The sequence below is a fragment of the Rhamphochromis longiceps genome, linkage group LG15 (genome assembly GCF_057381845.1).
Source record: "Rhamphochromis longiceps isolate RC_006_pf linkage group LG15, R_longiceps_female_GT1.1, whole genome shotgun sequence".
NCBI lineage: Eukaryota > Metazoa > Chordata > Actinopteri > Cichliformes > Cichlidae > Rhamphochromis > Rhamphochromis longiceps.
In genome coordinates, this window is record NC_140571.1 from 32,918,573 (window position 1) to 32,932,693 (window position 14,121).

Here is a 14,121-nt window from a genome sequence, read left to right on the forward strand (position 1 = left end):
CTGCACTATAGTTTCATAAGTAGCTAAATCAATATTTTTGACCCATATTAAAAATATAAAGACAAAGTATGGAGATCACAAAACACTGAGAGGTGGAATCACACCAGTAGTTTAGAGTTTCAGATTGGATTTGCCAACAAAAGTAAAAATGTACTGTAGTACAGCGGTCCCCAACCCCCCGGCCTCGGACCGGTACCGGTCCATGAGTCGTTTGGTACCGGGCCGCGAGAGTTGAGGCTCAGGTGTGAAATGTATGGTTTTCAGGGTTTTTATCGGTTTTCAGCGTTATTTTGTTATCGTTTTTATCATTAACTCGGTTTTCCTGGGTCTTTTCACGTGTGTTATGAATAAATCTTCTTTTTTCCGTACCAGTACTAGTTTTATCCGCGACACCTTAAAGGCCGGTCCGTGAAAATATTGTCGGGCATAAACCGGTCCGTGGCGCAAAAAAGGTTGGAGACCGCTGCTGTAGTATCTAACAATGTACCCTTCGTCTCTCCATCTCTGTGCTAAAACCGTGCCTCACTGACATGCTGTACCACTCTGCACTTATTACTATCATGTCCCTTACACACTGGGAAGGAATGGCTTTAGATGTGTGTGAGTTTATCTATGCATGAGAGAGACGGTTATAAGACAGAGAAAGAGACAGAGAGAGGGGAGTGGAGGAAAGGGGAGGAGCGCAGAGGCGTTGCTGAGCCTTCATTTATTCTGAATAAAGCCATGATGAGGATTGCCTGGGGACGACATCCCAGGCAGAAACAGACACGCTTCCCTTTGTTCAGAGGGGATCCCTTGGGAAGGGAGGGAGAGAGGCACACATGAAGTCTCAACAATAAACCTTCTGAGGGTAAAAAGTATGCAGCAGTAAGAGGATGTGTTTTTCTGTGTAATGTCGATATGTGTGTTTGCATGGAACCGGGGAGGCATAAACAGACGGGGTGGGGTGGGCCCCAGTCTGTCCCGCTGCCTCTTTTGTCTCCTGAAACAAACCCTTTAAACCAACTCTGCACCACCACAAAAAGACTGAAAACAACAACGAGAGTAAACAAGGAACCTCCCTCCTGTCTCCAAATGGATTCAAATCCTCTTTCCCTGTGGTGACTGCTGATGAGAGTATAATTAAATACAGCACTGTGTCGACTGAGACGAGTGGTACAGACGGCCATTCACACCACAGCACGTTTATTCATAGCCTGTGGTCGGATCAGAACAATTCAAGTTGAATTTACTAATAGTGTAATCGTGTAGTGTAGGATTCTTTTTCTTTATTATGTCTGATGAAGCTACACAATAACATGCTCAATGGTGGCTTACAAAAAACCTGAGCTGAAGGGAGTGGCTTCTAAACATTCAGAGATGTTTCCTTTAGGATGCCATCATGTAACACAAAGGAGACACATTGCCTTCTGTCAGCTGAGACTCTCCCAGAACTAGTTTGTTGCCCAGGCAGGCGGGGGCATCTGTTAGTCACTGCCAGCTCTGACAGGCTAGAGCAGACGAAGGCTTTAGGCAATTTTACTGCCTTTCTCCACCAGGGGTCAGTGTGGGCAGCTGAAAGGAGCCCTGACCATACTTGAGGCGTGGGTGGATGGAGAGAGGTGGAAAGGAGAGAAGTAAGGGAGTAAAGATATAGCAATCTATGTTTCATGCTGGGGAGAAAGACATACAGAAAGGAGGAAGAGGAGGGAGGTTGGGGCTTTAATGACACTTTTTTCCTGCTCTGGCTGGAGCCCTGGAAAGGCCGAGGTGTGTTGTGGAATGTGCAAGACGGCGGCTAAGTGGGTGTGGTGAGAAGGAAGGCTAACCTTGTTGTGCCATAAGGCACTCATGTATGGACAAGAGGCTGAAAATGAAAATGAATCAGAAGAAAACTCACATGGGAACTGCATTACCTTTTAACAATAGAGGCTTGTGCTTGTTTATAATATAGTATCAGTAAGACCACCAATACAAACATCCATGTTACTAAAATTAGCAGCACTGACTCACTTCTACAAGGAATCACGGGGAATTTGTGAACTTCTTTCCCATTTTTGACCTAAATTTAGTCTCTAAGGTTTATATAGATTGCTCCACCGTTAGAATTTACTTAGAATTTTCTCTGAAACCAAAAAGATAAATTTGTGCAATTTCCACATTATTTCTAACAAACTACTTCAAGCTGCTGCCCGATTAATTTGACAACCCATATTAGCATGTTGATTTATTTATATTTATCAAGGACAATGGAAATCAAGATTGTAAAAGCCAAAAGCTGAAAACTTAGCGGTCCACCCTCTTAACTCAATATGGTCACTCCAAAACCAGTGGGTGACAATTACCATTTATATACATTGATCTCAGTCAGGGAAAGCAAGGTAGCACTACTTGCCCAGTGAAATCAAAAAATAAACATCAATTTCAAAGCAAAAGATTTCTTTCCCTTTGCATCTCAAACAGCGCTCTTCATCATAGCCTGTCTCATCTCTCTCCGTCTCTTAAAAATTACTGCCATATTGTTGTCGCTGGAAGCAGCCTTAACTCTGAATGACTATGAGTCCAGTGAAATCTGAAGTGTGTCTCATTTCTGCTGGTGTATCTGTCCTGATTTAAGCTTGTCACAATGTAAAGTCAGCAGCTTTTTCTGGTGTCTATGTGTGAGCATTGTGGATAAACCTCTCGTATTTGACAAGAAACTGATAAGAGACAAGAGACTAGCGAGGTAGACAAGCTGCTGCTGGCTCTGCTTTCACTGCTCTGAGATCAGTTACCATCTGCACCTACTGTTAGCAAGTAAACAAGCTTCTGTGATTTCTCATCTTTGCATATAAGTTTGATCTTATTAGCCTTATAAGGAAAACTGAAGTCAATATCAGTGTTATACACTATACAGTGTTATATACTAGATTGATAGAAACTTTGTTTTCATGGTTGCATTCTTCTTACAAGTAATAAACCCAACTTTTCTCTGAAAAATAAATATTCAATTTTGAAATCCAGCAGCAATATACCAGCAACATAATACTGTCACTCCACTGTGTTCATGTGCTTAGAAATCACAAAACTAACAGCAACACTCACAGCCTACTGTTTAATTCTGAAACTATATGGGTCTCCTCTGCAGTGCTATTCTGCACATGTACTGAGCAACCTTATTACAATGAAATGTGAAGGAGAACAGGGTCACAGCGCAGTCCCAGCAGTGTTCATGCTCTCCTCAAATGTCAGCGCACTGCCGCAGGAACCCAAACAAACAGAGGCAGGCTGAGATGCAGCCGGATGCAGACACAAAGACAATGAAAACCATCAAGGATAGTTAAAGAGCTGGCAGATGATTGTGGCTCTTGTTCAGTTTCACTCACACTCACACACACACACACACACACACACACACACACACACACACACACACACACACACACACACACACACACACACACACACACACACACTTTGCTGCAGTTCTGCTGACTAGCAGAAAGGCAAGCCAACATGACTGTGGGTGTAACCTAGGCACTTCCTGTTCAGAAGGAAGTCTTGAAGTTACACTACACTCATCACTGCTGGTTGGAGATCCTGCTCCACCCTCTGTAAAATCATGACTGTCATATTGCTTGTTCAAGCCACCACTTTTACCTCATGTGAAAGGCTCTGCACCCTTTAATGCCATACCCTATGAAAAGCTGCTGCCAATTCTGGCTTTCTCAACCAGCTACTGTGGTCTTAGGTCTTATTTCATGGTTTGAATAATTGAGTTTTCAACGCTGAGGTTGCCAGAGCAGAACACAGCTTTTATGTTTCACAAACTGAAGCAGTAAAGCAGGCTTATTTTGGGCTCTTTCCTGCTCTACATTATGAAACCAAAACATTTCTTTTTCGTGTACAAGCTGCCACTTTCGACTCATCTGAAAACTTGTCTGCACCTCTCCAAGTAGCTAGCGCCATCTTCTCATAGACTTGCATTTCTCCTGAGTGTGGACAGACTGATAAGCAGCTGCAACTTACGTGCTGTTGATAATCTGGAACCTCTCTCCCTTCTTGAAGCTGAGGTCATCTTCTGTCCGTGCCTCGTAGTCATAAAGTGCCACAAAGAGGGTGACTCCTGCAGGAGGGACCAAACCATAGTGTCAGCGCTAGGAGGATTAGCAAGAAAATCCAGTTTAAAATTACACTCTGAACTGAAATGAGCTGCAACAACAGCTCCTTCACAATGAGGATAAAGGAACAACTGTGTGAAGTACATTGTATGGTAGCAGATCTTTTTAAACTTTTAAAATCAGAACAACATGACTTTTTAGATGCAACTCCTAGAAGGTAAAAATTAAAGATCTTGTACAAGAACTTCAGCCGAATGGGTGAAGACAAAAGCAGAAAAAATGGAACTATTTGATTGATTGTATACTATTGTATGGTACTAAGGAGGTTCTTAAAATATATTAAAACTATTTTTTGGTTGGCAGTTGGAACTGTTTAGCCTGAGGTAGTAGAGACTGACTGTACATACACTAGGATAGGTTCTGCTGTAGCTCTGTAATGTCCGTTCAAAGCTTTTTCTAACATAGTCACGATCCAAATCCTCTTTAACATGTTCAGTGTTGATGAGACTCCTTCTACACACAAGTACTGCCGTCACTTTCTGTGTATATAATCAAGTGCTCTTTGAGGATAGACTGTTAGAATGTTTAGCCTTAACTCCCTTCGCAGCATTAATTTCACCGATAACCACAAAATGCTGAAGATTCTTGAAAGAAGATCAAGGAGGAGATACGATGCTGCCAACCATGGCTAAATTGGAAAGAGCGATGGACAACAGCACCGTCCATCTTTCCAGAGAGACATTGATCGATTGCACTGGGTTGAAGTCCAATGACTAAATCAGAAACAGACAAAAACGAGCTAAAAAGATACAAGTTCAGTTTCTGTACAATCATGGTGTGTGGTGGATGTGAATACTGGATCATCTGAAAGATAAAACATAAACATTGAAATATCAGATAGAAACCTTGTTTTATAATGGTTTCAAACCATCAAACCGACACGTCAGACACAAACTAAATCCACCAGCTTCCTGCAGTTTACCACAAGTTATATTTATGACCTTCTAATACCTTTGTTAATGCCACTATGGTTAAGCAATTTGACAAAGCAATAATATTTGGTTCATGTAGTTCATTGCAGGCTTGCCCATGTCCTTGTCACCGTGGAAATCTTGTATGTAGGCTATCAATTTAGGCTAATATGTTAGAGCTGCTTGACCTGGAATTGCTGCTTTTCACTGATTTGATTCCTTCTGTGCCAGGATCGAAACCCTTGAGCAATATTTTGAGATTAATTTTAAATTGTAATGTTAGAAGAAAAAGCTGTATGTTGATTCCTGCTTCTCAGGTCTTAGCATTCTGAATATTTGAAGACCTGATTTACCAGTTAAGTCCTTATTTTTAGATTATTGTCTTCATCTTTTTAAGGATTCGGGAAGGCTTTTAGTCTAAAAGAACCAGCGAGTCTTAATCATACAGATCACGTTTACTCTGTGACACTATATGCTTTATATTTGTAGACTAACTTTTGCAGAATCAATATTCTCCTCCACCAGTTTTGTTAATTTACCTCTTATCACAGATGTAAGAAAGAACAGTATCCTTTAAATATCTATCTCAGCACTGTTTTCTGACCCTTACACACCTTTTATAGAATATGTTATTGGATAACAGGAGGTCAACAATAAAAAGAGACTAAGGAAGAAAGAAATTCAAACTGGTACAGTAATAAAAAAGCAATAGAAGAAACAATCAAAAAGGCATTTTGTCTAGACACTGGCTCAGTCAAATTCTGGCAACATTGTGACATGGAGTGATCTTTGCTTACCTTTAATTGAAGCTAAAACCCACACAGAACTGCTAAAACTGCTACAAGATAGTTTCAAAGTGTTGGCAAAAGTTCAAAATTGACCTTACAAGCCAGAGCTCCTGCTTGCCTAAAGCAAATCCACCACTTCAATTAGATAAAGCTGACAGTAATGTGAATGTAGCAGCAGGGCAGCCAAAGGTCTGACATTGAATTGTCCAGTGACAGAAGCTTGAATATGGACTTACTTCAATCCAGCCTGACTCCCATCAGACTGGCTAAAACTCGAGATAAAGACCAGTGGCCTGCAAAACCTTTTCAGCCATGCCAGCATTATCTCAACGACTCCACACAGACAAGACTAAAAACATCAAGCTGGCTGAAATAGAGCAGAACTTGTTGTTTTCCCTTTCAAAAGCCATTACAAAGTGACTTTTATGAACAAATCTCGAATGCCTTTCTGCTTCTCTGTTTGTCACACCAAACTGCAATAATCCTGACAACAAGGCAGGTGTTGTGGAAAGTTCAACTGGAAAACCTCGCAATGTGTGAAACGAAAGCAGTTATGTAATGCTTTCAATGTCCAAATAACGATTCTACTGACTGGGACTGAGTCAAATGAATGCAACGACTTGGATAAGTGAGAGCAAAACAACCTGCTTATACAATATGAGTACTTATTAATACAGTGTGAAACCCTTACTCTGTCTTTACACTGTATTTGTAATGTTACTTATAACAGATACAACTTCGAAATCTAAAGTTGTTAACAGTAACATCTGAAAGGTTGAAACATCATTTTTATAACAGGCTTTACATGGCAGAATCTGTAATCTAGCTGTGTTTGTATTTTCTATAACATTTTACCACAAATAAAACAGATTAAACAGTTACCTCCTCCTAACCTGCTGATATCATTAGCTGCTATTAGCCCATTCTGCATCTATTAATGTGGGTATATAATGCTTTGATATTTGCTGAGTTTACCCATTTTTTGGTTAACATTACATAAAGCAGAAAATGATACTTGAGGTAATTTACAAACAACCCCATAATTTGTACAGAAAAGTAGCTGTAGCTCGATTGCACCATCTGGAGCACAGTTGAACACACATGCGAGTGGCATAATATGGCAAGTTGGTAACTACTTTGTGAAATACATTGATGGAAAGTTTTCCTCTTTCAATATTAGGTGAACATACTTCACGTAGATATGCAGAGAAAAAGCAAAAATCTAGTTCTGGTAAGTTATAGAAAGAAAATTGTTTTCTGCTGACTTTTTAGTGGATATATATAATGTCACTTACAGAGCGTGATATTTTATTAATTTCAACATATTGGCGGATGTTCTTTTTTCTTGAAACACATAAAACATAAAGGTAAGTGTAGTTCTTTATTGTTCCAAACACATATGCCACCAACAAGGAAGCCCTCTGGTGGACAAGCTATACAACGTCAACACACATAACATAGTTGAAGGGTGTTTCTTATTTCTTCTTTTTTTTTAATTTAATGGCTATTACTGATACTGATAGACTGACAAACAGATAATATCAAACAGACCATTTTTCAATGCTATTTGAATGATTGTCTTTCGCCAATTAAAAAACTACTGCGATGACGGAGATACCTCTTATGGGAGGTTAAAGTACAGACAAGAACATGTAAACAGCCATACGTTACCATACACATGCACGCAAAGCTCCTGAAAGTTGAACAAGAAAGTTGGTCTTTGAACTGGAATTTATCTTAACGACAGACAAAAACTTCTCTGATTATCTGGATGCTCATCTTTCTTCCACCATTTCATCAACTGTAACTGTAATGATATTATCAATAACAAATGATGGCTCCAGTTATGAAAATAAGACCCCAAATCAAATATTATCTTTTAACAGCTCGGAAATCCAATTTTAGTTTCGCTCCATTTGTCTCGCCTCGTAACAGGTCTCAGGTCTGAGACGACAGCAGCTGTTTGATGCTGTGGAGTGTTTGACATATGAAAGCTGAACAGGCAATTCTTTAGAGTCCACTTACACCGGCTTGATAATTCAAGTAATTTCTCATCAGAGTCTCATCAAACGGATTCTTTGTCAGGAGGCAGCAGTGATATGAAGAGGCTTGTTGTGGCGCTCTGGGTGATGGAACTGCAGATAAAGAGGACCTGCTGTTACTTATGTGAAAAACCAACACAGATGTGAGAGGAGACCTTTAAAAAGAGTGTTTGATTGAAACACTCGAGTTCTCCAACCGAACAACATCAACAAAACCTTCAAGCCAGAACAGCTGTTTGTGGTGTTTGAATGTTCGATTAGGTCAGCAGAGGTGAGCGCCAACTATAAACTAGTTTATCGATCAGAGTTGTCTGTTGCGATGCCACTCAATTAGTTACATAAGACCATGGTACTAGCCGAAAGTTTCCATTTGGGGAGAATGACATCAGCAAAAGATCAACTGATCAATAAGATTTCAGATACCAGCTCCACTGAAGGGGCTGACTGGGGCTGAGGAGAATGAGCTAGGCAGCTGCGTTATTACAAGGCTTTAAAGGGAAGGCCGGCTTACATCCAAATTTCTCCCACCAGGAGAAAATTAAAGAGCTAAACCCCTCTCTGCTTCTCTACCACCGTGTGGATTTGGATTATACAGAGCAGAAAAATAATCCACACTTTCAGGGAGTGTTCTGCTAAGTTGAGTGGAAATGCAGAGTTCCTCTGCATAGCAGCCTGGACTCAATCAAACACAAAGGATATCCTGAGTAGGAATATTCCCTACCTAAACAATGAAACCGGCACACAAAGGCCGGTGCTAATGCCAGTCGGACATTCCTGACATGGCCGGGCTGGGGTCGGACTGTCGAGGTTTTTGGGATGTTATGGGAAGTCTTTAACAGCAAGAGAAACCCCTCTTAGTTTGCTTTTGCATATGGAGGCGTATGCCTGTGGGTGGCTGTGAGCACAACACTATTACTAGGCCCAGTCAGCACCTTAATTGTGTGGGACTGAAACAAAAAGAACTAACACTCACACTTCAGGCTGTGATGGAAATCCTTCCCGTCTTCTGTCAAGCAATAAAGAGTATTTTCTCCAAGAAATTTGTTATTTACTCCCTCTATGTTGCTTGTTTGCAAAATACCATTTGTCTCTCAGCAGCATTGTCCTCACACTTCACATGACAGGACTGCTCAGATGCGAAAGCAAAGATGGAACAAGGATATGATCAGTTTTCTGCTTCTCTTCTGCAGTGATTTTCTAAGGGAGAGTTGCTCTTTTTATATGTCACACTATTCCCAAATGGTAACTAACAACTACAAACACAGTCTAATCTGTTTGCCACTGAGCAGATCTGCAAAAGAAGCTGAATATAAAGGTTTTTTTGCCCTATATCACAGCAGTGGTGACAGGCAAGCTCTGCTCTTTGTTTTCCCATTCTGTTATCATCCAAGTCCAGGGATCAAAACTGGCTGTTGTGAGCAGAGTCATCAAAGTCTTGATACGCTTCAAATGAACTTGAATTGTCTGGCATCCTCATGGCAGAATTGCAGTGGGAAAGTGGTATTCTTTGTCCCACTTGTTAATGTTAATGATACAAAGAAGTTCAAAAGACACAATTCATGGAGATAATGGTGGCCAAGGGAGGCGTTTTCAACCCACAGTGAAAGGGACGACTTTTTGTCTTCCCTGTTAATGTGCTTTTAGAATTTAGAAAATATAACTTATAAAATATAACTAAATGCTTTTTAAAACTGAAGAGAGACATTGCAGTCATATTTGTTGGGATCCTAAAGTCTGAAGCACCGTTGGATTTTATACTTCACTGTTGTAAAAGTTCAATTAGCTTCAACTCTGACTTTGTTTGGCGTTGACCTTCCAATTTGCAACTAATAAGATCACAGCTGTCCACGATGTAACCCGTGATAAACTTGTGATAGATGAAAAGGTTATTGTCTCTGTGTTTGAGTCCTCAGAAGCCTACGACAACACCGTCATGTTCTGCCACGATCTTAGCTGGAACTATACAGCATCCAACAACAACACTAATACCTGTCGACAGACATACTAGAAACTTCAGTCAGTTTCCTTTGCAGGGTAAATTGGCATACCAGCACTGTGTTTAATCACAAATTTAGGGCAAAGTTTTAGAGCACATGAAAAAATGTTTTAATAAAAGATTTGGTAATTAATGGAGGGTTTATGACTGTACGGAGATGAAAGGAAATAACTAAGGCTTCATTTATAATTTAAAACTGAACCTAAACCTTTTGTGCATAGGTAAAGCACAGGTGTAGTGTAAGGACGGCACTGGTACAATGTAGGTAAGGTAAGGTGTAGGTACAGCACAGATAAAAACAGTCAAGGCGCAACAGGAGATGTATACATCTGTGTACTTGCCACAGCACTTGCCACTCACTTGTACACCACTTGCATTTAATCATCACTTATTGTTATTTTTTTCCCAGCCTCCCGACCCCAACCACCAGCAGGTTACGGCTGATTGATGTCCCTTCCTGAGCCTGGTTCTACAGGAGGTTTCTTCCTGTTAAAAAGGAGTTTTTCCTTCCCACTGTTGCCAGTGCTTGGACAAAGAGGGCCGTCTAATTTTCTCTGTATTACTGTAAAGTCTTTACCTTACAATATAAAGCTCCTTGAAATGACTGTTGCTATGATTTAGCCCTTTGTAAATATAATCACATTGAATTGAACTAAATTGAATTGGTAAAGCTCTGGATATTGATAAATCAACCTTAAGTACCAACGCTCTTTCATGTCAAAGTTGTTTAGACATGCGAGGTACCCTGCTGGCCTGCCTGTGCAGGTACATTCATTAGTACTGTGACAAAGTGGAAAACCCATCAAGATGAGGATGGCAATATAAATTAGGTATAAAGAAGGGAATTTTGACAGCACTGCTTAGTCTCCCTACACTGGGATCTTCAACAAATGGATCTACGTTTCTGAAGCTAACATGCACGTGCTCAGGGTTTATAGCTCAGGGAAAAAAACCCTAATCAGGACAGGTCTTACAGCAAATGCTAAGCATACTGTATATTACTGTGCAATTAATATATATATATATTGAATCACTTTTCATTACTTTCACATTCAGAAATAAAAATTGTGATTCCTTTACCTGTTCCACCCCGGGTCCTCAGCGTTCCCGTGTGTGAGGAAGTGCTGACTCCCCCGAAGACGGTCATCCCCTGTCCTACAGGAGCATGGAAGTTGTTGTAGTTGGGGATGGCGGTGACCCCGAAGTTGGGGTAGTGCTGTGGCGTGGGGTCGGCCCCATAGCGGTAGCCCGCTCCCTGGGAGATGCTGTTGTCTCGGTCATCTGTGAGTTTGGTTGCCTCCTTATCCTTGCATTGCACACAGCCCATTATCTATAATCTGTTCACGACACAGAAACAAGAGGCATTTTTTGAGTTTGGATAATAACTGTTGACTGGAGTGACAGGTCATTAAAAACAAAATGACTGCAGCTAACCAAAAGAAACCCATCCAACTGATTATATAAGTAATAAGGAATGAAATGTAATAATGAGCAAGGGAAATAAACACGCTACAAGAGCCTTAATTCAGGCAATAAATAAAAATTATATACTTTCAACCTGATGGGTGGATCGATAGGATGAGCTGGAGAACAGAGCTTAGCCACACTCCACAACAAACAGAACTGAAGCCATCGCTCTGTTAAAAGGTTTTAGTTCACACCATTTTCTCTACAGCTGAGATCCTTCCACTGATTAGCACTCTGGTCTGAGACACGGGGACCTTTTTTTTACATAGCCTGACATACAGCTTGGTCTCTGGATGAGTCACACAAACAGTGTTTCTCTTTTATGGCCAGGAAGAAAAACAGCTCCTATCACATTAACGGTGCGGAGGCACAGAGCCATGCTGTCAATGTCACCTCGTCAATCTTAATGGATAGCTGTAGGAGGATGGAGAGTCGGCGATTGGACGCTAGTTTTATCACAGAGCCTCCTAATCAAAGTCAGTAACAATCTTCACCTGTCTTTCATGTGCTCGAAGATTTCTGTACCTATAAATCTCAGTTCATGCATCCCTGCCTCTAGCTTACAAGTAAGATTGGTCAGTATTGAAAGCAGCTCACTCTTCTTACCCAATTTAGTATATTCCTAAATAAATAAATAAAAAACATCTAATTGTTTCCTTAAAGGAAAAAATCTATAAATATAAGACTATTGGAATGGAACATAAGAAAGAATGAGCAATAAATCTTGTCTCTCCTTGGAAAACAAAATCCTGATCAGGCCTTAAGCTCTGGCCTGTTACATGAAAATATATATTCACTTCCTGTTTCTTTTTAAACCCTAGTTTCCTTCTGTCTTTTGCCTCCAGTGACTGCAGAAAAGAATTAAATTTATTCACTTGTGAAAAGAGAATATTAAATAAGGAGTGTAGGATTCCCCTCCTTCTTCCCATGATCCATGATCTACAGCAGGGGTGGGGAACTCCAGGCCTCGAGAGCCGGTGTCCTGCAGGTTTTCGATGTGTCCTTGATCCAACACAGCTGATTCAAATGACTAAATTGCCTCCTCAACATGGCTTGAAGTTCTCCAGAGGCCTGGTAATGAACTAATCATTTGACCCAGGGTGATATCTAAAACCTGCAGGACACCGGGCCCTTGAGCTCTAGAGTTCCCCACCCCTGATCTACAGCAGCAAGTGGATCACAGATCATAGGAAGGAATATGAGTCTTCTATCAATCGATAATGTCCCTGATAAACAGGATACTGTGACACAGATAGACAGAACCACATCATGAACCATTATAGCCAACGACTAAGAAAAACTGCTGAGGATATTTAACTTTTCTAGGAGAATAATCTCTTGCAGTTTCAACGTGTCTCCCAGCATCACCTTCACACCCGATTTGATGTGAATTTTCCTCATCTGCTTAGACAGAGTGTCAAAAAACTTGTTGAGCACATTCATGTTGCCTAGGGGAAGAACCATTTTCACTTTGAACTGATAATGACCTTTCCACTGGTATTCTACCCCAGGACAAGTTTACACTGTCAGTCTTATTTTCATGCTTTTGTTGTTTCTGCTGTTCAGATACCAGGGTGCTTTGATACTGCCTGTCTTGTATCTCACTGAGGGTTGGATTCTGACAGATTACTGTTAGGTTTATACCTATCACTGTTCATGGATATGAAAAGTTAAAACTGACCAAACTGATCCGTGAGACTTGAAAGTGACAGTGAAGTGACTGTCTGAGCTCTAGAACAATGGACATTACAAAATTCACTTTCTTTCCTTAAGCTCAGGGATGCCCAACTCGAGGCCTTAAGGACTGGTGTCCTGCAGGTTTTAGATACCACCCTGGGTCAACACACCTGAATCAAATGATTAGTTCATTACCAGGCCTCTAGAAAACTTCAAGACATGTTAAGGAGGTAATTTAGCTATTTAAATCAGCTGTGTTGGATCAAGAACACATCTAAAACTTGCAGGAGACGGGCCCTTGAAGCCTGCAGTTGGACAACCTCTGCTTAAGATGCTCTACCAGGCACGTACTGTGTCCGTGTTCAGTTGCAGCTTGTTTGCTGGTCTCTCTTCCTTCAGTTCTGCCTTCAGTAAGCAAAAATCATGCTCTTTTGGGATGAGATCAGGTCAATGAGTTGGTCATTGAAGTATATCCCATTTCTTTGTCAGTAGCCCTTAACAATGACACACCTCCTTTAACATCTCCTTAACTTCTCCTTCAAAACCAAAGAAGAAAACTGTCTATTGTAGTCTTTCAGGCCTTTTGGCGCTCTTGCCAGTACTTTTGAGAATGTATTAGATGGTTGATATTCCCAGTCAAAAATTTCTACTATTGGTCTGACGGTTGTTGTTGGTGTTGCGTTCCCACATAGCAGACAGGTCTGGCCCGGATGTAGTGTCAAGCCAGCACTGCTGGCTGACTTCTGGCATGGTACGTGTGTTATGTCATCCAAATAGGGGCCAGGCCTGGCATAGATGGCACTGTTTATGTGATGGCATGCCACAGCTGGCCCGATTGTAGTTTGGTTTATGTGGCCCAGGCTCATAGAAAACAGGTCTGGCCCAGATCCGGCATTAAGCCTTCTGACTGACTGGTGTCATGGCAGGGTGTATGTCAACCAGATGTGGGCCAGGTCTGGCAATGATGACACTGTTTATGTTCCGATTTTCCTATTTCAGTTAAAAGACCCAAATACCACGTTGCAATACTATACTGCTATGGGCCAACATTTCAAACGCAGGTTTGACAGGTTTGTGAGTGTACACTTTTTCCAAAACGTA

At 41.0% G+C, this 14,121-nt stretch overlaps 1 protein-coding gene across 4 annotated transcripts in view; it reads right to left on the reverse strand.

Annotated features, from left to right (window-relative positions):
• Positions 1-14,121, reverse strand: part of fynb (FYN proto-oncogene, Src family tyrosine kinase b) — an 87,080-nt gene that overhangs the window by 24,871 nt on the left and 48,088 nt on the right. For all 4 annotated transcript variants that reach the window (XM_085383195.1, XM_085383196.1, XM_085383193.1 and 1 more), the window contains exons 3-4: positions 10,957-11,213; positions 3,988-4,084 (exon numbers count right to left, since the gene is read on the reverse strand). In XM_085383195.1, the coding sequence (XP_085239321.1) occupies positions 3,988-4,084; positions 10,957-11,203 (344 nt within the window). In that variant the 5' untranslated portion in view covers positions 11,204-11,213. The remainder of the gene's footprint in view (positions 1-3,987; positions 4,085-10,956; positions 11,214-14,121) is intronic.